This window comes from Rhodamnia argentea, chromosome 6, assembly GCF_020921035.1.
Source record: "Rhodamnia argentea isolate NSW1041297 chromosome 6, ASM2092103v1, whole genome shotgun sequence".
NCBI classification, from domain to species: domain Eukaryota; kingdom Viridiplantae; phylum Streptophyta; class Magnoliopsida; order Myrtales; family Myrtaceae; genus Rhodamnia; species Rhodamnia argentea.
The window spans coordinates 2784753-2810130 of NC_063155.1; the positions used below are offsets into that span (position 1 = coordinate 2784753).

At 38.0% G+C, this 25378-nt stretch overlaps 1 protein-coding gene and 1 pseudogene across 1 annotated transcript; both read right to left on the bottom strand.

Annotated features, from left to right (window-relative positions):
- Positions 1-7560: 7560 nt before the first annotated feature.
- Positions 7561-10788, bottom strand: LOC115748477 (iridoid oxidase-like). Its single transcript, XM_030684973.2, has 3 exons — positions 10265-10788; positions 9154-9557; positions 7561-8341 (listed from the first exon to the last, which is right to left on the bottom strand). Exons 1-3 carry the CDS (start codon positions 10770-10772, stop codon positions 7730-7732), a joined length of 1524 nt encoding a protein of 507 aa, XP_030540833.1. The 5' UTR covers positions 10773-10788; the 3' UTR covers positions 7561-7729.
- A 10464-nt stretch (positions 10789-21252) lies between these two features.
- Positions 21253-23533, bottom strand: LOC125315394 (annotated as a pseudogene).
- Between the last annotated feature and the right edge of the window lie 1845 nt (positions 23534-25378).

Sequence of the window (25378 nt, forward strand, 5' to 3'; positions counted from 1 at the left end):
GATGATTTGTGATTTTGATTTCCTTTTTTTTATTTTTATTTTCGGATTTTCCATTTTTTTTTATTTTTGGATTTTCCATTTTTTTATTTTTTCGAATTTTTGAATTGAAACAGATGAATTTGAACAAAATTAAACAAAAATGCCCATAATATACCTTTAAATCCGATTTTCCGATAAATCTTCTCATTCCCGAAGATCCGGGCTAAAGCGAGATTTTATTTGCTACATTCTCGGGGATTCGAGCTAGTATGCGGATAGTGGTATAAGATATCAACGTCCCTTCTCGCCAAAGGGCAGAATACGAAATCTTATACTAAATTGCCGTCCCACCCTATAAGATCATGGTTAAGGCTTGCAATTTAATATTCCGAAGGGTCGGGAGGCACAAAGGAGCATATATTATAGGCAATTTTGTTTAAAAATGTTTAAATATTTATTGAATTTTTGGAAATCCTTAGGGGATTCTGGAATTTTCAAGGAGATAAGCTCCTATCCACAAAGGATTGATATCTTTTAATTCAAGAAAAGTTATCTCTCGAGATCTGAATTTTTTTAGATAATTCCTCGAATTTTAAAGATATATTTAGAATTCCCAACCGAGATACGGATCTTATCCGATATGCTTAGGATTCAGAAATAGAGCAACAAAAGATGTCAAATATTCTAGAGATAGGCATAATATCCATAAGATTTGCTCAAGATTCCAATTTTCCAATTTAAGCAAAAATCCTTACGGATAATGTCAAGTAATCCGGACATATTCAAACAAGATAACTTTGATATCTAAGAGTAGAATTTTACCTTATCTTGCGAATTGGGATTTCCAAATTCAAACCTTGCTCAAAAATTGCGCACCAAGCTCGGATGATTTGGCTTGATCTAGAGAATTCCGCATGTGTTAAGGACTTCGGCAAGCAATCCTTCGCTGGAATTGCTGAATTGCTTTATCACACCTGGACAATCGGAGGAAAACAAGTCGGTGCTTCATGCGAGGATGACACAAATCTCTCATGCATAACGATCGGAGAAACAAGTAAAAAAAAGTCAGAATTTTATAGAGAATTAAGAGCTCCCTCTGTTATTGATTGTCTCGGTAGGAGTGACCACTTGGCTTATAGTCATCCTTGGCCAAGCTTGCGGTGAGAGAGAGTATTCAGATTGAGAACCATAGAAATTCAACGTAAGTTTGCCACGATGGAACCTCCATCTTTCTTTGAATGCTCTCAATTGTCGTCGTAGCATTATTGGAGACGCCGCTTGATCTCGAGGAGAGGGATACTGTGTCAGCTACGGATGTGTCATGACTAGGACTCTTTGGCACACCTCGAGGGAGCAGCGGCTCGCATCGGCTTCGGCAGAGTCTCGTCCGACTACACTCGAGGGACCGATGTCCGCATCAAGGAGTTTGGCATCGAGAGAGACATTGTGAACAGACCTACGGCAACGAAGAAAACTCAAACATTAGCACTCAAAACACATTGGTAAATAACTAAAGGAAAGAACAAATTTTTATCCTGTTCCTTTTCGTCAAAGTGATGTCCTGGTAGAGAAAATTGACCAATGTATGCCCAAGTCTCCTTTGAATACAAGAATTGCAGTCTCCGTGGTAGCGCAAGGCTCGGTTGATGATGCTCGGAGCTCCGGGTTCGTTTGATGGGTACCACACTAGGGAAACTTGAGCGCCGGATAAAGGACAACGGTGTTGCCTCTGGACTCTTCCACACTTGTCGTTGCTTGGCCGGGAGATGTGAGCTTCCACTTATGGGTGTGTACGCAGAATTGAGAGACAGGCGTGCGTTCCTCTATGAGACTACTTGTGTCTTCATGATGGATTCCATTGGTAGGGTGGTGGGAGGAGCATCCATGGAGGATTGTGAACAATCACCCGAGAAGGAGAGTGCCCCTTCGTCCTTCTATATGTGTGAACGAATGCCTCTAATGTGACCGTGTGTGTATAATGTGTGGTCCCCCCGAACGTAAACCCTACGTGTGTATTTATAATGGTGAGCTAGGGTTTACGTTTTATTTTCATTATTTGCAAAATTGTCCCTCAACTTGTGATAATCGCAATTTGATCCAGAGACAAAATATTCATTCATGAAGCCTTTTTTTTCAATTAATGGACATTTTTTAATTAAAAGAATTTTCCCAAATTAAACAGTAAATGGGCTGATTTAAGCTCAAAATCATTCCAATAGCCTTGTTAATTTTCGGCACACACTCCTTCTTGATTGCCAAAAAATCCAAACTAAGCCTAGTCCAGGTCCTCGTCAAATTGAGCTCGATTGCTTTGCCTCTAGCCTAAATGCAATGATATGCATGACTGACAAAAAATAAATACGCAGTGCTTAAGAAATTAATTTTTGTGAGAACTATGATAATTCTCATTTTATACTTAAATGAATGATTTACTAAAAATCAAAATTTAGGTGTCAACAATCACTAGATCAACAGTCGATTCTCGTCTAGATATCTCTATTCTGACATTCTCACACATCATAGTGGATAAGACAACATCCTTCAAGGGTGTAACAACATTAAGAGATACTTCCATGGGTGTCGTACTTAATTTATTCATCCTTACTAGTCTTAACGAAATAAATGAGTGTGTTGCACCTATATCAAGCAATGCATAAGCTTTGCAGTTATTTACAATGATCATACCCGTAATTATAGCCTCGGAGAACTCTGCCTCTTCTTGGGTAATCGCATAAACTCTTGCTTGAGCTGGTGGTCGTTGATTAACAGTTCGCAATAGTGGTTTGTTTTGGTTAACGATTTCTTTGCGGTTGGACATTTAGGGAACAGACCTGGAATCAGTAACCTGTTTGTCCACATTTAAAATATCTTTACCACGTTCGACATGTTGTATTTCCATGTTCTTTACCACAGTTGTGACAAGGTTAGTTCGGGTATTGGCTTCCTTCCCTGGACTATCCAAAGTTCATCCATCTTGGACTCCCATTAGTACTTCTTTTATCTGGAGTAAATGAACAATTCTAAAAGGGGTTGGGTCTCTTGTCATTCCAAAAATTATTCGAAGGAATATAACGATTCACTTTACACCGTGACTCTATTTTCTTTCTTTCTTTGGCCAATGCCTGTTCCACCAATTGAGCTCGTCCATACGGGGTAGTATAATCTCTTATATCAAGATGTACCAGTTGTTTCATGATATCATTTCTCAATCCATCAATGAATCGTCCTGTCTTATCTTCCCCATTCTCAACTAATCTAGGTGCATACCTAGACAGTTGTGAAAACTAAGCCTCATACTCATCCACACATACATTTCCTTGAATTAACTTAATAAACTCTACCATTTTCTGCTTTCGAGCACTATTTGAGAAATATTTCTCATTAAATGCTTCCACAAACCTATTCCAAGTTATTTTTACACCAGTGGGAAACCCTGTTGCCCTCATTGCTCCCCACCAATGTTTAGCATTTCCTTCTAATTGATATTCAACCAGAGTAACTTTTTCAGCCTCATAACAATTCAATACTTTAAAGATCCTTTCCATACCTTTAACCCATTTTTCAGCCTTGTTTGGTCTTCTTGACCTAGCAAATTTATTTGGTTTCAACTTCAAGAATCTTTCCAGTATTTCTTGAATATAATGTCCATAGTTCTTAGCATTTTGCAGCAACTAGTTGCCTAAGTTGTTCTTGTATTAAATCTCTCGCGGTAGTTATCGCCTGCGGGATTCCCTCCACTCGAGGATTATTACCTACAGCTTCATCATTTGTTCTTTGAGATCCACTTGCTCTCACGATAATTCTGACTCTTCTACATAATGATAAGTAGGATTCAATCAATCATCTCTCCGTGAGAAATAATCTCAATTTCTAGTCATCAGAATAAGTAGCATTCGCTACTGCCAATCAAAACAATCATAATCACTTGCACTTTTAGTTTTAAACGTACGTACCCACAAGACACTTCATCCACTAGCGCACCTTATCACTCCAAAAAAATCTCGTTCTGATGCCAAAATAAGCTTGTGACGTCCCGGTTGCGCCACACCTTAGACTTACATCTTCTACTTTAATCTTTCATTATACATCGGCGCATGCGGAAGCTCTATTCAAATAAATAGTCGACCTTATATAACAAGTGCATAATAAACTTCAAACACCAAAGGCATACATGCCTATCAAAGGGTATGGGCTTTTGTGGTTTCACTAACCAAACCACACATATAACATCAATCAAACATTCACAAGATCGTTAATATGTATCAGAATCTAACCCTTTATTTCATCACACATATGTATAGGGATATGGTTCATTTTACAGCCATAGTCAAACATATGGGAAGTGGGATCAAAAGTCAACCATCAAAGCCGGTCTACGACTATATGCATCCAAAAATAGTCGACGGCTTACAACCACAAGTTCACTGTACATGGGCATACTAACCTGTTACCCATTCACTACTACATTTCACCATTACCCTTCACCAGCATCATCATCCTCAACAAAATGAAGAAGACCCAGAAGTACGTTGTCCTCACTATCCATGTACAGTGCAACAAAACGATACAGGATCAGGGCGGACATCGATCTTACCTCGATTGATAGGGTACTACATAGTTTCTTAAATTGTACATCAAGATGGTCCATATCCACATAGTCCTTACTATCTAAAAATCACAAACCAACATCAATGAGCTAACGGCCCACGAATGAATGTCTAACTTAATGGAATGCAAGCATTGAAATCAGAATGTCACATCAACTATTCATGAGTCCAAATGCACGCAACTCAAGCATTTCAAGTAAGATTTCTTTCAAAAGCTCGTGAGTTTGTATGCAATGCATTTAGACTCCTTCACGGATAAACCTCATGCGAGTGTGCCGTTCTCACGGATAGACTCACGTGGCATCTCATTCTAAAGCATCTCAAGTCCAAAGGTCGAGGTATTCTCCGATTAAAGTACATCAAAGGCATCCCGAATTTCCATATGGTGGCATGGGGCATCACCGGATCAACCTCACGGCATTATAACGTCGGAGAGTCTTACCATCATTTGGGTTCAAAGGATTTATTGTAATGAATGAATCATTTATTTTCACGATCATATTCCTTTCAAAAAGTCCTTCAATGCATGAATCAAGCATATCAAGCAAGAATTCAAGAATACGATCCAGATTTCGGACTATCGACGGACAATTTAAACGTTAATCCAAACAAACTATAAAAGTTAGAAATCTACTCGCCTTGATTCGGAACGAGTTGACGACAAATGGGGACGATGATATCGGATGGAACTAGGGCACAATGACGGACGACATTCGAATGGCACGCGGTGATCGACGGTGATGGACGATGGCGATGAATGGTGGCGGCGGCCGTGCGAACAACGATGTACGAGTAAGGTAACGATAGAGGTTTCTGACAAGAGGCGACATAATGAACTGACGTCCATTTCTATTTATAGTGGAAGCAGGTGAATGTCGGTCGCCTTGGACCAGTGAGCTTGTCAGTAACTTACAGCAGTAACTTGCAGCAGAGGAGCTTGTAGTCGGTAGCTTGCGGTGGGGATACATGTCCGTCTTGCATGCATCCACCGGCCATGTGTCACCACGTGACCACTACTTCTTATCGCATTGACATGCAGCCAAGCGGCCGGGCGCGCCTCGTGGTGCTTGGTCACTACCTAGTCCCCGTTTGGTCTCAATTTCACATGTTCACGGCCTTATCATGCCTGAAATAAATTATACCGTGTCGTCCCATCACCTCGTTTTCATCTTATACTTATCCAATAGGGTTTCTAAATAAACAAACTCAAATTTTTGGGCCATTATACCTATCGTGCCCAAAATAAATTATAGCATGTCGTCCCGTCACCTCATTTTCATCCCATAATTATCCAATAATGTTTGTGGATAAACAAACTCAAATTTTCAGGTCATCACACTGTTGGATTGAGATTGCTCCATGTAATGCTTGTGTTGTTCGTACCGTCTTGGATTTTTCAAGCTCTGGTCTTACTAAGCTTAAGGAAGAAAGTTAAACGCGTATAGAAAGTGATGGATTTCGTGGAATCGTACCTTAAATTCTTAGTATTGAGATTGCTCCACGTAATGCTCGTGTTATTCACACCATCTTGGAGTTTTCAAGTTTGAATCTTGTCAAGGCCCGCCCTAGAAGTTTTCAAGCTTGGGACCAATGGCTATTGTCGCATAGGGTGGGCCTTGTCCAAGCCTGCCCAAACCCATCCAATGATTAGGTCTAGCCTCAACCATGAAATTCTATTCCATTCATTTTTCTATGTTCGTGAAATTTCTATTGCATGGGTTCTAATTCCTTATCCCTTATCTATTAAGATCATATTGTTTGAACGTATTAATGAGAAACATACTTGATTTTAATTTCCCTTCTCCGACAACATACATTGAAATCAACGGTGTTGAAGCTAAAGTAAGAGGGGAAACAATCTTATACACTTGCTTCGATTACTATATTACTATCAATTTACACATTGATAATAGGCTTTTCATGGATAAGCGTCATAAATTTGAAAAGTATTAGACTTATTAAGATCGTTTACTAGATTTGATTAGAAACTGATGTGGAAGGTTCCCTGTTGGGTCCTTGAGTAGCCCATTAACTTATATATGCATCTACATAGCATCAACTTAATAAGTCAATTACGAGCCTTAGTACTTCTATCATTGCTCTATAAATTTTAATGGAATATGGATCATTTTCGTATTCTGATTATCCTTTTATCAATTTGTGCATTGTTCTTGAAGGATAACATAATGCTCCTCTTTATTTATTTGATATATTTCCTCTTGTTTTGGCACATAGTGAATGTTGAAGCCATGATATTTATAGTGGAACATCCCTTCTTCTTCTTCTTCTTCTTTTTGTTGGTTCTTAACCATTTTTAAATGCTAGTCTTAATTCAATGTAATTGGACTTTTGTTAAAGATCACATGATTTTCCAAATGAATAGAAGGGTCTATAAGACGAACGAAAGCAATGGGGACCGGTTTATGTAAATCAGTGCAGAGTCCACGCGATCAATTGTCCATATGGACTTGAGAAGATCTAAAAAGATCATACAATATTCTATTTATTCCTTTTCTTTCATCTGACCTATTTTTTTTTTTTTTGTCTAACATAGTAGATTTTGGATGACTGTAAGAGTAATAAGTTATTGTGAGCCATAAATTCATGAAAGAGTGAATTTCATAATAATTTTTTATTTTTTATTAATTAATTTTTTTCAAAACAGACTGTTAAATTCATAGTGAATTAGAGATTGTCAAATAATGATTTCTCTTTTGTTTTTTTTATTCAGCAACATGCTCGTGGGTTCTGAATTGGGAATTTATGGTATGGACTCGCGTCTGATGGATAACTTCATCAAAAACTGTCCATTTTGTGGACCCACGTGTGGAACCAACTTCAGAGGTTCCTTTTTCTTTTATCTCTTTTTTTTTTTTTTGTTGATTTTGACAAGGCATTATTGATGGCATAAAAGGCAGGTGAGCTGCCCCCGCTACATGCTCAAGTCAAACATACTTAAACAAGACCCGAATGCTGACACAACAACTTGTAGTTGCCCAAAGATATTAGTGCAGTAACAACAGCATTCTTAGCAAGTCTTCCCCGGACAGCTTTTTCAATCCTTGACACAATAAGATTAACGCTAATAACCTTAAGGCAATTTTATGTCGAAATTGTGTCTTAGGGGTGACATTCGAAAGGACTCACGCACTACGTTTCTTAGGTATCACTTTCAAAGGATGGAGCATCCTTAGAGTTATGCCCGACCGTTCTCTCATGTCGAGGGTCTCCGGAGTCAGACCGCTACCAAGTTCCCAGTCGAAACGGTAGAGCAACGACGCGAGAGCGAGATGCAGCACCCTATGTGCCAAAGAAAGTCCGACGCACATCCTTCTGCCCGATCCGAACGGAATCAGCTCGAAGTTTTGACCCTTGTAGTCGATGTTGGATCCTAGGAACCTCTCCGGTTTGAATGCCAATGGGTCCTCCCAAGCATCCGGGTCTCTTCCTATGCCCCACGCATTCACGTAAACCATGGTGTCTTTGGGTATATCAAAGCCCATGAAATTGGTTTCCTTTAGAGTATTTCGTGGGAGGAGTAAAGGTACTGGTGGATGCAACCTTAGGGTTTCCTTCACTACAGCTTGCAAAAACGGCATCTTTTCCGTGCCGCTTTCTTCGAGCTTTCCGTTCAACCCCACAACCTGGTCGAGCTCATCCTTGGCCTTTTTCATGGACTCAGGTTGGCGGAGCAGCTCCGCCATCATCCACTCGATGGTGCTGCTTGTACTCTCTGCTCCAGCGAAAAACATTTCCTGCACCGTCAAGGAAAGCCATTTAGTATGAGGTCAAGTCTTGCTAGGGATATGCTAATGTCGATTCCCGTGCTATAATTAAGAGATTTTGTTTGGCTCGAAAATCACTCCCTTGAATCGTCGGCTCAATAGTAAAAATTATCGTGCTTCGCCTGATCAATGATCCTGATCAAGTATAACAGTACCTATACTTCGAATTGACGGACGATTGCGCACAAAGAAAGGAACAAGAACTTAATTGGGATCCTAAAATTGACTTTGTTTGGTCAATGATTCTACTTCGCCACTATGGCCCGACTTAAGAGATTCCCCTTTGTCTCAGTGGCCTTTACTCTTCTCCATCAGCATTGGCTCAAGCTAATACCATATTTAGAGCCATAATCGATGCATCATCATTGACATCAATTCTCATCCAGTTCAGCTCTTTGACATCAGAGTTGACTGATTCACAAAAGAATCACTCATTTTGGGATCCAATTTGAAGAAGACCCGATGATTGATTTATTAAATTAGCTACTAAAACGCCTTCATGACGTGCAATGTGATCCTACTTTTTCAAATGTCAATTAAGTTTGTCACGCTACTTAATATACCGAATTCGACATAATATCCCTAAGATGGTAATCATGCCTTCTTGGCCATGTTAAATTAGCTACTAAAATGTCTTCTTGACGCTTGGCGTGACCCTACTTATTTAAATGTCAATTACGTTCGTCACGCCACTTAATATACCGAATTCGACTTAATATCCCTAGGATGGTAATCATGCCTTCTTGGCCATGCCAGACAAGGAATAGAGAAGCAAAACTTACCAGAATGATTACGTTAACGTTCTGCAAAGAGATTTTGGGCGGACCTTCTTTCCCGTCGCCCTCATAATCCAACATTGCGTCCAAGAAGTCCTTCGTCGCTCTCGTCTCTCCCCCGAGCTTTCGCTCCTCCAACCTCTCTTTCACGAACCCTTCGGCGATCTTCATGGCTCGACCCATGTCCTTCGTCATGCCTGCCTTGATCCCCTGCGGATCCCACCATCTCAACCACGGCGTGAAGTCGGACACGTTCGGCTTGCCGGCCCACTCCATGACCCGGTTCATGGCGTCGAAGAACTCGGGCCCATCCTTCGATTGCGGGTCCAACAGATCCCGCGACAGCACCATGTTGCCCATCACATTAAACGTCAGGAGAAAGAGGAAGTGGGATAAGTCGATTCCTTGCTCTTCAAAAAAAAAAAAAAAAAGACAAGACATTTTCAACGATTAGTCCTAATCAGACCAGTAGTCGTGACACTAGTGCAAATATTGTGTAGGGTATAGGATCTTCATCCTACTTTGATATTTTATAAGGAGTTTAAAAGTTCCTTTCTCTCTCTTGCTTTGTTTTTTCTCCGTATTAATACCACGAAGAAATTCAAATTGGTATATGTATGATAAATTTACCTAAAATAATTTTTTACCAAAAAAACCCATCAACTAGAACACTTGAGATAAATTTATCCCAAACTAATTTTTTCACCACCAAAAAACTTAAACCGATATACTTGTGACAAATTTACATGATGTTAGTTTTCATTAAATTGGGTTAATACCACGAAAAATCTCAAACCGGTACATCTGTAATAAACGAAGGGTGAAAGCCCCAAATTGATACATCCGGTCAACTGTCACTTGTTATCTAACACAGTAATTTAACGGTAAAATTTGACAGAAACTAACGGATGATGAATTTGTCACATGTGTATCAATTTAGAATTTTTAGTAGTCAAAAAATTAATTTGAAATAATTTTATCACAAATATACTAGTTTGGAATTTTCTGTCCTATTAATTCCTCATTCCCTTTGAAGATGAAAACTATTATGTCAGCCATTCAGGATTACAAATGCAACACAAACGTCAGAAATAACTCCAAGCACGTAAGAAATAACCTATTGTTGCTCGTTTAGCCGCCACTTCTTCCTCCACATAGGCAATCACGCTGTCGGCGCATTTCTGCCTGAGGTGGGCCGTCTCGTTGATGCGCTTGTTCACGAGGAGCTCCGCGGAGCACAGACGCCGGAGAACGCGCCAGTAGCTGCCGTAACGGCCGAAGGCGAGGGAGCCTTGGTCATAGCCGAGAGCCGTCAGCGCGTGGGGACACTTGCGGTCCGCGAATGCGAGGTCGTGGCCCTTGAAGAACTCCGCGGCGGCCTGAGCCGATTGGATCACCATGGTGTTCAGGGAACCGAGCTTCAACCACGTGACGGGCCCGTGCTCAGCTCGGAAGCTGTGGAGGTTCCGGTGCGGCGCGGGCCAGAGGTCGAGGATGTTTCCGATCACGGGCCATGCCGGAGGCTGAGGGGGAAGCTTGGTGGGCTTCCGACGGCTGAGAAGGAAAGCTAGGAATGCCGGAAGGAGGAGGCCGAGCCAAAGGAGCGAAACTGGGGAGTACTCCATTGGCAAAGCTTTGACCTGTTGCTCACCCGCACTGATGCGATTATTGCTGGGAAAACATTGATAATAAATAGACCCTGTTATCCTGTTCAAAAGAAAGCAACCCAAAACAAATAAGAAGAAAAAAAATTCAGAGGCTGGATATATATATATATATATATATATTTGTGGCAGCCGATCCTAACTGCATTGCAAGCTCGCGTTCGTTCAGTCATTTTTGTAAATGACATAAACAAATTTGGCTTAAATACTTTGATGGACAATGAAAATATTGTTCGTTCTGTCATTTTCGTAAATGACATAAAAAATCAATTTTAAGGAAATGTTTTCTAAAATGTGAATTTCTCGTGAAACATATGGAACGAACCTAAGCCGAGTAACCCACCACGGGCATGGCGTGTTTGGTGAGAATCGAACCCCTTTCGGTAGTCAGAGGTTCAAAACTCTTCCAATACGTTTTTCGGACTTAAGTGGGAGGCCCTTACTGGTGGGCTGCGGGGCCAGCCTCCCTTCAGGTATAGTTGCTGTCGGAAAGAGCCTTCGCCCCATCCAAAAGATGGCTAGTGAGTTGACTCGATTACGATCGGTGAATTTTATATATATATATAAACCTAAGCCGAGTAAAATCCACCCGCCTCTCATTATCAGTGATCATCAAATTAAAGTGGTCGGCTCGCTCAAAACGTACTTTGGGCAATTCGTACTTCGCACCTGCAACAATCATCATCACTTGGATTAGATTACTGGACAGAAAAATAGTTATGGAAAAGATTTCTAGGTGCTGGTGGGCGAGAAGCGGGCAGGGGGAGGAAATCGTCCAAAAAGTAGTAAATTTTTTACATTTTTGACATTTAAGTCTTGAACCTTTTTCACGTTTCACCAATTAAGTCTCTTCGATAAATTTTTGCCGAAAATTACTGACGTAAACGACTACTATACCCACGCTAACATGTACAATTTTTACTTTTCATATCTTAAATTTTCATTTTTTTTCCTTCTATTTTGCTTTTTTCTTTTCTTTTCTTCTAAAAGCTGGAGGAGTTGTCGATTTGCGGATGCCGTGAGCTCGTGGCAGTTAAGGGCCTGTGTGAACTAGAGACTCTCAAAATATTTAGATTTAACAATCCCAGATTATTGACAAGTTTCCCTGTCGTATTCAATTCGAGAGAACCAGCGGAGAGCTTGCAAATTGATTTCCATTGCCTCTTATCCTCCATTTGATTCTTGTAATCTATCCATTTCATCAAAACTCGATCCTTACTTCATTGCAATAATTTCATTTTTGGTCCCACAACTAACGTGAATTAGGCAATTGCATCCTGCAATACTTAATTTGCGCAATCAAGTTCTATAACGTTAGTTCAGTATTCCCTTTAATCTTGCGGTTACCAAAGATTGAAAATTCCTATTAAGATTATGATGTCTTGTTCTTTGTCGAATTTCACGGACTGCTTTATCGACTTATTTGCCCTACCAAACTCACATAGTTACGTACTTACTTTTGCTTTGGTAAGATGGCATGTCATTTCTGATCGAATTTTTTATTGAAATTTCTTTATCTCCACTCTCCAAAGGACTACTTGATGTTGATACATGAATTTCATCAATTAATTCATCATGCATTATCACAGAAAATCATTTTAGCAATCAAATTCGCCGACAATGGCGGAGCTTGACCCCTGGTAAAAGAACAATTAGTTTATATGACTCTGCATTCATTTTTCTCGCTGTCCTACTTGTGCACATATAAACTAGGAGCATGATAATTCCTTAACTATTAGGTTTCAATTCGCATACGTCATCCATGTCGCAACCCTATCTCAAAAATCGGGTCAATGGATTGCTAAGCCCCCAAGATAGGCTTAGCTCGAGCCCTCCCAGGCCCATTGCGGCAAGATAAATCGGGTGCGATTTTAGTATAATCGAGTGGCATGTGTATGTGTATATGCAAAAAGGAGTCGCCACCAGTCTTTGAGGAAGGTAGATCGGAAACTTTATCAAGCTATCGGGAGGTACCATTCGATTCTACACAGCCAGAGATTAAGGGTCCAAGGACTTGATTACGTCGATGTTTCCATCCCTTTTGGTACCAAGATTGGATATTTCACTTACGTGCTCGTGCAAGCGTAAGTCTATCATATCAATCAAAATCAAGCCATATAATGTGCACAATCAAGGAATCAATGACTAGGGGATAAAACGCATCCAAACAGGCATAGCATCATTAGTAAGCCCTTGGAGCTTAGAAAATGGTGTGATTAAAGTTTGGAATAATTTGAAATCATCATTTTTAGAGGTTTTAAAGGTCGAAACAAAGGAAGAAAGGTCAATCTCGCCATTTCCTCATTTTGGCTCTCGGTAAAAAGAAACTTAGGAGCCCCTCACCATTTTTTGGAGCTCTCCCTGTCTTCCTCTCGGATAGACATGGCCACGGGCCGATTTGGGCTCGGAACCGGTCGGTAGAATAATTTGAACCAATTCGTTGACTAGGATTGCGATTCCAAACCGGAACTTGCCCGGCCCCTCACGGGCCGATTATGATTTTTAAAAAATTAGGAACCGAACCAGAACCAGCGATTCCGGGCCGGTTCTGAACAGCAAAAAATAAAAATAAAAAGGGGGGGGGAGCCGTTCCCCTCCCCCCCACCCCAACGGCCCAATTTTGGGTGGCCGTTGTACTTGCACCCCTCCTTTTTTTTTCTTCTAAAATTTTCTATAAATATCATTCCCCCCTTTCATTTTTTCTCACAATTTCTCTCCATTTCTCTCAATTCTCTTAATCCACTCAATCCCGGCTCAATTTTTTGAATCAGCTTTCCTCTTAATTCTTTGACAAAAATGGCAAGTGGAAGCGGAGCTGGTGACAGGGAAAAGAGCCTGATGCAGATAGGGATGGGGGAATCCAATTATCCTCAATCTCATGATTAATATGATTTTCGTGAGTTTACATATTGGGTAGGCGATGATAATAATATCAACTATATTCCCAACGTCGAGCACATCCCAACATAATAAAGTCTTCATCCTCCTATCGGCGTCGAAGAAATGTCAACGACAAAGGAGCCGGTACGGCAGGCCCGAGAGAGTACATCCAACTTATAGCAACACTTCGACAAGGTACATATAAGCGGAGACAAATACAAGATAAACTATAGATATTGTACGAAATCATACAATTTTAATAAAATGAGACGGCTATGGAACATACCGTCGGCATCTAACGCAAAAACATGCAACACAAGCTGGGATCGACACCAAGCAACAACAAATTTTCGGGTATGCCATTCCTAAAACTTCTCTTTTATTTCGTTATAGTGATGAACTTTATAAAGAAATATTAGCTCAATATATTGCCATTGAACATTTACCGTTTACTATTGGTGAAATTTTTGATTTAAATTTTTTGTAAACACTGCATGTACTCTGCAAGCAAAACTTGTTCCGAGAACTACTCTCAAACGCGAATTTTTAGGGTTTATAAAAAACCAAAAAAGGCTTTGCAAATTTTTTTTTAAGGATTTCAATGGACGTGTGCACATAGGTAGCGACATCTAGAGCGATCCTTGGTAAATTCATTCTTATATGGGTATCACATGTCATTGGATAGATGACGATTGGAACATTCAAAAAAGAATACTTGCATTTCGAGTGTTTGATGAAAGGAATACTACCAATAATATTTATAGAATAATTAGAAAAGTTTTAGAAGAATATAATTTGATTAATAAAGTTTTTTTGGTTGGTTTTGATAATGCCATGTCAAATACTGCTTCCATTCTCGATTTAGAAAATATTTGTAAACCTTTTTTTGGCAGACAATTTTTTCACATTAGATATGCTTGTTATGTTTTAAATTTATGTGTACAATATGATTTACAAACTCTTGAAGGTTTTCGCACCCCAATAAAGAGAGCAATTAAATTTTTATAGAGTCTTCCCCAAGTTAAGAAAGAATGTGGCAGATTTTGTAAATTACATGGACAAAAACCAAAAAGATTTCCAAAAGATGTTCCGACTCGTTGGAATTCTACTTACGAGTTGCTTCATCAATATTTTGCTTATAAAGATTTATTATGTGCATTTATTTCTGATAATGCTTTCGAAATTAGTTTACTTCTGCGAGATTGGGTTGTTTGAAAAAAAAAGAGGATTTTTTGAAATTTTTTAATGATGCAACTTATATTTTATCTAATGTTTATTATCATACTACATATTTATTTTTAATAGAGTGTGTTAACATTACTGGTGTCTTTTGTGAATATGAAAAAGATGCTCAATTAGCTCCAACTATTATAGTAATGAAAGCAAAATGGCTGCATTATTATGCATGCATTCCTCTTATTTATTTGGTTGCTATTGTTTCGATCCACGTAGTAAATTTGATGGTTTATATGATTATCTAAAGGATTATTATTATGATTGTTCACATTTAAATGAAATAGTAGATATTAAAACTATACAAGTAGAGGTTAAAGACGCTATAATAGCATTATATAATGAATTTTGTAGTAGATATGGTTTAGGTGATAGTGGTTCTTCTCAACCTAGTGCATCACGAAAGGAGGAGAGTGGTAAACTTAGTAGATGGTACAATCTGCTCTTTAATATACAAAAAAGAAAAAAGGGAGCAACAGGTAATATTTCCGAATTAGAAAACTATTTAACCATTGCTTTTGAGTTCCGTGATTCCGAACACAGCATATATTTCAAAATTTTGGAGTAGTGGAAGAGTCATTCAACCCGATTCTCGGTCCTCGCTCTCATTGCAAGATAGATGTTAGCAACCCCTTCTTCAACGGTTGCAATTGAACAAGCATTTAACGCTAGAGGATTAATTTTGGACGACCACCATTCAAGATTAAATCCGGATGCTGTAGAGGCTTAAGCTTATGTCCATAATTGGACAAAGGCTAAATTTCGACAATAAGAGTTGGATTGAGACAACGAATTCTTCAATAATGATAATGGAGATACCACCACCACGGGTACCATAATGGGTAGCGACGATTGACGATGAGGTAAATTGGGGTTATCAAAGGTAAAAGAACTACATTGGTTTTGATTCTTCTATCCCTATGAAGATATGTAGGCGCTTAATGATAATTCATTAAGTTCAAGCTCCTTCCCTCTCCCTTTTTTTTCCCTCCCAAATTTGATTACAATATATAATTTGATTATAATTTATAATTGATAATTTTTTTATTTTTTATTTCATAATTTAAATTTAAATTCGGAACCGGAACCTGAACCCGCCCTTGAAGCGGCCCGGAACCGCCGGTTCCAAACAGAAAACCAAGACCGCCCCTTTAAGGGCCGATTCCGGTTCCATCTAGGTCACGAACCGGAGCTGCTGGTTCACGGCCCGTGCCGTATCTACTCTCAAAACTCTCCTTTCCTTCGGTCTACCCTTGCTCCTCACCTCACTCTCTCCTTTTCTCTGCCGAGATATGCATCCTCATCTCCTTGGAACTTCCCCATTTACTGCACAACAGCAGCCACCCTCTCGATACTTGCCTCCTCTCTTTTTCGGACCTACCCTTCCTCCTTTTAGCTCACCGGACCTTCAAAGCAGCTCGTGGGGACTTCACGTGGATTCCTAATACATCGCGTGGATTCCTGAGTTTGAAAAGTTTTACATGGACTTTTGAATTATAGTTTGAAAAGATACGAAAAGTTTGTTTTGGATTTCTTTCCTGTTTTAATCTTGGACTTGTCAACGTGAGAAGAGACTCAAAGGAAGCCTCAATTACATCAAATAACGCATACAGTAACCCATAATTTCTGATAAAATAACCTTTTAATCTCGTTAAAGAATTATACATTTTGGTTAACGATGAAAGTATTTTCATTCACTTCTTTTTGTAAACAATATCATTTTTACGAAAATGTTTTCTACGAAATAAATAGAGCCTAAACAAAATTAGTTGGTTAGAAGTTCAAAAGCAGGTTAGAAAAAATTAAATCTGAGGGTTGTCCAAATATATTCTTTTGGATTAAGTACAGATAGATCATGATTATGAATCAAGATGTATCCATAGGCTTCTTTGGCAAATTTCTATAAATAGATTTTGGGTGATTTCTGATAGTAAAAGTTATGAACGGCAACAAATTTGTGACGGAGAAGACATCACGTGGATTCCTAATACATCGCGTGGATTCCTGAGTTTGAAAAGTTTTACATGGACTTTTGAATTATAGTTTGAAAAGATATGAAAAGTTTGTTTTGGATTTCTTTCCTGTTTTAATCTTTGACTTGTCAACGTGAGAAGTGACTCAAAGGAAGCCTCAATTACATCAAATAACGCATACAGTAACCCTTAATTTCTGATAAAATAACATTTTAATATCGTTAAAGAATTATACATTTTGGTTAACGATGAAAGTATTTTCATTCACTTCTTTTTGTAAACAATATCATTTTTACGAAAATGTTTTCTACGAAATAAATAGAGCCTAAACAAAATTAGTTGGTTAGAAGTTCAAAAGAAGGTTAGAAAAAATTAAATTTGAGGGTTGTCCAAATATATTCTTTTGGATTAAGTACAGATAGATCATGATTATGAATCAAGATGTATCCATAGGCTTCTTTGGCAAATTTCTGTAAATAGATTTTGGGTGATTTCTGATAGTAAAAGTTATGGACGGCAACAAATTCGTGAAGGAGTACACATCACGTGGATTCCTAATACATCGCGTGGATTCCTGAGTTTGAAAAGTTTTACATGGACTTTTGAATTATAGTTTGAAAAGATACGAAAAGTTTGTTTTGGATTTCTTTCCTGTTTTAATCTTGGACTTGTCAACGTGAGAAGAGACTCAAAGGAAGCCTCAATTACATCAAATAACGCATACAGTAACCCTTAATTTCTGATAAAATAACCATTTAATCTCGTTAAAGAATTATACATTTTGGTTAACGATGAAAGTATTTTCATTCACTTCTTTTTGTAAACAATATCATATTTACGAAAATGTTTTCTACGAAATAAATAGAGCCTAAACAAAATTAGTTGGTTAGAAGTTCAAAAGCAGGTTAGAAAAAATTAAATCTGAGGGTTGTCCAAATATATTCTTTTGGATTAAGTACAGATAGATCATGATTATGAATCAAGATGTATCCATAGGCTTCTTTGGCAAATTTCTGTAAATAGAATTTGGGTGATTTCTGATAGTAAAAGTTATGGACGGCAACAAATTCGTGAAGGAGTACACATCACGTGGATTCCTAATACATCGCGTGGATTCCTGAGTTTGAAAAGTTTTACATGGACTTTTGAATTATAGTTTGAAAAGATACGAAAAGTTTGTTTTGGATTTCTTTCCTGTTTTAATCTTGGACTTGTCAACGTGAGAAGAGACTCAAAGGAAGCCTCAATTACATCAAATAACGCATACAGTAAACCTTAATTTCTGACAAAATAACCTTTTAATTCTCGTTAAAGAATTATACATTTTGGTTAACGATGAAAGTATTTTCATTCACTTCTTTTTGTAAACAATATCATTTTTTCGAAAATGTTTTCTTCGAAATAAATAGAGCCTAAACAAAATTAGTTGCTTAGAAGTTCAAAAGCAGGTTAGAAAAAATTAAATCTGAGGGTTGTCCAAATATATTCTTTTGGATTAAGTACAGACAGATCATGATTATGAATCAAGATGTATCCATAGGCTTCTTTGGCAAATTTCTGTAGATAGATTTTGGGTGATTTCTGATAGTAAAAGTTATGGACGGCAACAAATTCGTGAAGGAGTACACATCACGTGGATTCCTAATACATCGCGTGGATTCCTGAGTTTGAAAAGTTTTACATGGACTTTTGAATTATAGTTTGAAAAGATACGAAAAGTTTGTTTTGGATTTCTTTCCTGTTTTAATCTTGGACTTGTCAACGTGAGAAGAGACTCAAAGGAAGCCTCAATTACATCAAATAACGCATACAGTAACCCTTAATTTCTGATAAAATAACCTTTTAATCTCGTTAAAGAATTATACATTTTGGTTAACGATGAAAGTATTTTCATTCACTTCTTTTTGTAAACAATATCATTTTTACGAAAATGTTTTCTACGAAATAAATAGAGCCTAAACAGAATTAGTTGGTTAGAAGTTCTAAAGCAGGTTAGAAAAAATTAAATCTGAGGGTTGTCCAAATATATTCTTTTGGATTAAGTACAGATAGATCATGATTATGAATCAAGATGTATCCATAGGCTTCTTTGGCAAATTTCTGTAAATAGATTTTGGGTGATTTCTGATAGTAAAAGTTATGGACGGCAACAAATTCGTGAAGGAGTACACATCACGTGGATTCCTAATACATCGCGTGGATTCCTGAGTTTGAAAAGTTTTACATGGACTTTTGAATTATAGTTTGAAAAGATACGGAAAGTTTGTTTTGGATTTCTTTCCTGTTTTAATCTTGGACTTTTCAACGTGAGAAGAGACTCAAAGGAAGCTTCAATTACATCAAATAACGCATACAGTAACCCTTAATTTCTGATAAAATAACCTTTTAATCTCATTAAAGAATTATACATTTTGGTTAACGATGAAAGTATTTTCATTCACTTCTTTTTATAAACAATATCATTTTTACGAAAATGTTTTCTACGAAATAAATTGAGCCTAAACAAAATTAGTTGGTTAGAAGTTCAAAAGCAGGTTAGAAAAAATTAAATCTGAGGGTTGTCCAAATATATTCTTTTGGATTAAGTACAGATAGATCATGATTATGAATCAAGATGTATCCATAGGCTTCTTTGGCAAATTTCTGTAAATAGATTTTGGGTTATTTCTGATAGTAAAAGTTATGGACGGCAACAAATTCGTGAAGGAGTACACATCATGTGGATTCCTAATACATCGCGTGGATTCCTGAGTTTGAAAAGTTTTACATGGACTTTTGAATTATAGTTTGAAAAGATACGAAAAGTTTGTTTTGGATTTCTTTCCTGTTTTAATCTTGGACTTGTCAACGTGAGAAGAGACTCAAAGGAAGCCTCAATTACAACAAATAAAGCATACAGTAACCCTTAATTTCGGATAAAATAACCTTTTAATCTCGTTAAAGAATTATACATTTTGGTTAACGATGAAAGTATTTTCATTCACTTCTTTTTGTAAACAATATCATATTTACGAAAATGTTTTCTACGAAATAAATAGAGCCTAAACAAAATTAGTTGGTTAGAAGTTCAAAAGCAGGTTAGAAAAAAATAAATCTGAGGGTTGTCCAAATATATTCTTTTGGATTAAGTACAGATAGATCATGATTATGAATCAAGATGTATCCATAGGCTTCTTTGGCAAATTTCTGTAAATAGATTTTGGGTGATTTCTGATAGTAAAAGTTATGGACGGCAACAAATTCGTGAAGGAGTACACATCACGTGGATTCCTAATACATCGCGTGGATTCCTGAGTTTGAAAAGTTTTACATGGACTTTTGAATTATAGTTTGAAAAGATACGAAAAGTTTGTTTTGGATTTCTTTCCTGTTTTAATCTTGGACTTGTCAACGTGAGAAGAGACTCAAAGGATCCAGAAGTACGTGTGGTTATCTAATACATCGCGTGAATTCCTGAGTTTGAAAAGTTTTACATTGACTGTTGAATTATAGTTTGAAAAGATATCAAAAATTTGTTTTGGCTTTCTTTCCTGTTGAAATTTTGGGCTTGTCAACGTGAGAAGAGACTTGCGGTAAGTTGGTTTGACTTTGACCTAATCTTTTTTGAGATGCAGCTCCACTGATTGACGTCATCCATCCAAAAAGTCAGACGAAAGGAGGAGAGCGTGGGTGTTCTTGTTGTTTGTGAAGCGAAACTTCGTCCGCAAAATTGCATCCACTAAAAAACCACAGGTGTTTATAGTCGATAGAAAATCTTGTTGTTAGGTTTGTATAATTCTTTTACAAGATTAAAAGGTTATTTTATCATAAATTAGGGGTTATTGTATGCGTTATTTGATGTAATCGAGGCTTAGAAATACTGAGAATATTTGAGTGACTCGAGTGTGTTTTATAATCTATGTGTATCTCTTGTTCTATAGTCGAATTCGTTGCCGCTCTCCCCGTATACGTAGGTCTCTACGATCGAACCATGTACATCGGGTGTTTGATTTATTTTTTTACTCTGTTTATTTATTATTAGATCGTTTGTTCCGCGCAAGAGATCGAAAAGCCCATATAGGAGTATGACATTCCACACAAATCTTTCTGATCCGCTAGCTGGTGTTCCTCTCAAATCCCATTTTATCATCGAATTACAGGGGGCATTGAGCAGTTGAAAAAAGCCTGGGCCCATTTACGGAAAGTGAGGACGGAAATGGAGCAGTTTCGAGTGAATGGATACTCTGGGATATAACAAGAAAAGTTGAATCTAATTAATTCAACTTATAAGACTTTAGGACAATTAGAAAATTACAAAAACGAAAGCGCTCATTTTGAACAACAAAGAGCGATTAATTAAGTCCGATAACGCGCTTTCAACAAGTAACCCAATGCGCCAACGAATGTCCGACGCACATTCTTTTTCCTAATCCAAATGGAATCACTCGAAGTTTTGACCCTTGCAGTTGATGTTGGATCCCTGGAACCCCTCCGATTTGAATGCCAATGGGTATTTCCATGCATCCGGGTCTCTTTCAATGCCCCGCGCGTTCACGAAAGCTTTGATGTCTTTGGGTATATCAAAGTCCATGAAGTTGGTTTCCTGTAGAGCATTTCGTGGGATGAGTAGAGGTAACGGTAGATGCAATCTTAAAGAGTTTTCTTCACCGCAGCTTGCAAAAAGGGCATCTTTTCCGTGTTGTTTTTGTAGAGATTTATGTTCGACCCCACAACCTGGTTGAGCGCATCCCCGGCCTTGTTCATCAACTCGAGTTGGCAGAGCAGCTCCGCTACCGTCCACTCGATGGTGGTGCTTGTAGTCTCTGATCCGGCAAAAACATTTCCTGAACTATCATTGAGACCCATTTGATACAAGATCAAGTCTCGCTAGGGATACCGCTAATGTCGATGTGCGTGCTATAATTAAGAGATCGTGTTTTGCTCGAAAATCGCTTCCTCGAATCGTTGGCTCAATAGTAGAAGTTATTTTGCTTCACCTGATGAACGATTCTCATCAAACAAAGCAGTTCCTATATTTGAATCGACGGTCGATTGCTCATGAAGAAAGGGACAAGAACTTGATGATTGGGTCCTAAAATTGACGAAATGGATCCACTAATGACAACAAATATATTTATGAAAGAACAAGAGCAAAGTGTTTTATTGGCAAAAGGAAACAACTGGAGTGGCAAGAAGTTGCTGGGAAATGATTGAAAATGAATTGCACGAAAGTAAAGTGGATTAAAATAAGTAAATCTTGTTCTTCTTTTATTTCTCTGTCTTTTTCCCTTGAGACGTGATCTTTTTATAGCCTAGGCTACAATAATTGCTTTGCTGTCACTGTGAGTCAACAAGTATGATAATTGTTCCAGCTATGATAATTTGTTCCCCTTTAAGAGTTCTTTCTTTTTTTTCTTTCTTTCTTTTTGGTCGAACCCCGGTCGCGATAATTGTTAGCGCTAGTTTTATCCTTGCAGCCGATTTGATTTTGGTAAAGTTTTGTGAGCCAATATCAATGCTTCTCGACTCGAATGGCATTGATTTGACTGACATGACTCAGTTATAAGTTGATGGGCAAAAAATGTTCGCGCCTTATCAATTTAATTTTATGGGTTTCTCGTAATCAATGCTGGTGTTTTACCGTCGGCTATATTCACAACCAATGTTAGATCGCATGTGCTAGTCAACATACTATTCACTCCTTTCTCGAGGAGTCCCAACATGTTCTATTAATCAATTACTACTCATAATCGACATCGACTTTGTCTATTGGTCGATTTTGATTCGCTACTGCGGCTCGACTTAAGATATTCCTCTTTGCCTTAGCGGCCTATACTCTTCTTCATCAGCATTAGCTCAAGCTAATGTCATATTCAAAGCCATAATCGATGTATCATCAATGACACCAATTCTCATCAACTTTTGCTCTTTGACAGCAGAGTCGTCTTTTTAGGGTGCCACAGATTTGCAAAAGAGTTACTCATTTTAGTATCCAATTTGAAGAAGGCTAGACGATCCATTTATTACATTAGCGACTAAAACGTCTCCGTGGTGCGTGATGTGACCCTACTTATTTAAATGTTAATTAAATTTGCCACGTCACTTGATAAACCGAGTTCGACCTCATCGCCCTGAGATATTAATTTCCTTTGTGGTCGTGATAAACGTGGAAGAGTGGAGCGAAATTACCAAAATAATTGTTGGCATTCTGCTAAGAGATTATGTGTGGGTCTTCTTTCCCTTCGCTCTCATAATCCAACACTGCGTCCAAGAAGTCATTTCGTTTGTTCTCATCTCTCCCCTTAGCTTTCGCTCCTCCAGCCTCTCTTTCACAAACCCTTCGCCGATCTTCATCGCTCGACCCATGTCCTCCGCTATGCTTGCCATGATCCCTTCCGGATCCCACCATCTCAACCATGGCGCCAAATTGGCCACGTTCGGCTTGCCGGTCCAATCCATGAACCGGTTCATGGCGTCCAAGAAGTCGGGCCCGTCCTTCGATTTCAGGTCCTACAGGACCCGCGAGAGCACCATGTTGCCCACCACATTGAACGCCAGGGGAAAGAGGAAGTGAGATAAGTCGATTCCTTGCTCTTCATAAAAATGAAACATTTTTAACGGATTAATCATAAGAAGAGAAATAGTTGTGATACTAGTGGAAATTAGGGGTCAGCGAATCGAGATTGCGTACGGGTTCCACTTGAAACCTACCTACAAAAGAGGTTCTCGTTTTTTGGAACTTGAAACCTACCCAACATAACTTGAAACCCGCAACCTACTATATCACGGGTTTAGGGCCTACACATGTTTCACTTATATTCTTAGTTAAATGATTGTAGTGAATTGTCAATCCACTTGACCACAAGTTATAGTTAAACACACGAATAAGTATAAGACATTAACAAAATAAAAATCTCAGTCACAATATTGCCGGAAATGAAAAATTAGACTAGTGGTACCAGATTACGCACTTATCATCAAACGTCATAGAATACCGTAGGATCGTGCCAAGACATATACCAAGAAAAATACGAAAACTTGTTATAGATTTCAGGTTCCACCTATCTAGAACCCGAAAACCTACTCATCGAAATAGATTTCTTAATTTGTAGAACCTGGAACCTATCCTACAAATTTTGAAACCTGGAAGCACTAGTTCTTTCTTGGTCCGATTCCGGATTTCAAATTCTACCCTTATACCATGCTCACCCTAGCGACAATTTTGTGTAAGGTATAGGATCTTCATCCTACTTTGATACTTTTCTTGAAGAAAAGAATAATTATTTCGATCGTTGGAGGTTACACATGCAACAGAAACATCACAAGTAGCCTGTTGTTGCTTGTTTAGGGCGCGCATGGCAACATTTCTGCTCCGGAAATCATTTCTGAAGCAGAAGTTGATTTCTAATTAGAGAAAGACGTTTGATAACAGAATAAAATTTCTGTTTTTCAAATAGAAATTCGTTTGTTAACAGTTGAAAATTTCTACTTTTGGAACATTATTAACACAAAATATTTTATAAAAAATTATTAATCATAACCTAAAATGCATGTTATTCAAGAAAAGTTAAATACAAATACTGTCGGATTTACCTATAATTCGTCATTTTATTAAGTGTTACACCCCCAAGCAAGTTCACCAACCGTCCACATAATGGATCATTACTCGCCTTATGGAACTAAAGCCGAACCCACCATCCCAAATCTAAATAATCAGAAACCCAATATATAATGGTGGGAAGAGTTAGATTAACTTTGTGTTGGGAGAAATTAACAAAAGGAATCCATCTAACTTGAATTGGACAATTCATCAACGCATTTTTTAGCTGTCCTCTTTAGAAAGGAATAGCCTCTTTTCATTGGGTCATGGGTCATCCATGGCGATCTCGACTCACGTTTTATGTAATTTATGATATTAGTAAACTAATTCATGAAAGAGGGATTTATCGGGAAGTATTTATAATTAGCGTAACCAGATTTTCGAATAGGTTCTTGTTTGAAGGGTTTTCTTTTTTTTTTTTTTTCTCAGTACCAAATCCAACACTCCTCAGCTGTGGGTGTATTGTCATTCTAGTCCTTATTCATCCCGACGATATTTTATCTTAAACTAAATCGTATCGATATGCATACCACCTAAATCTTAAGGATGCTACAAATCCAATTATTGGTTAATTATGATAGTCAAGTAGCAAGAGCCTACACTAAGAATCCATTGTAAGATCAAATACATAGTCACGAAATATAATTTTGTGAAAGATATGATTGTAGAAAAAGATGTGAACATACAGTACATATCTACGCATAGAATGATAGCAGATTCTATGATAAAATTAATTCCTAGAGATATTTTCCTTAGTCAAGCGTTGACAAAGAGATTAGTTCCCCGCATTGAAATCTCTAGAAGTGCGTAGAAGTGAGACTACTGAATATTTATATTTCCCAAAGTTCACAGCTAATGGTATTTGTTGTTAGTATTGATGCTAATGAGTTTGTATGACATTT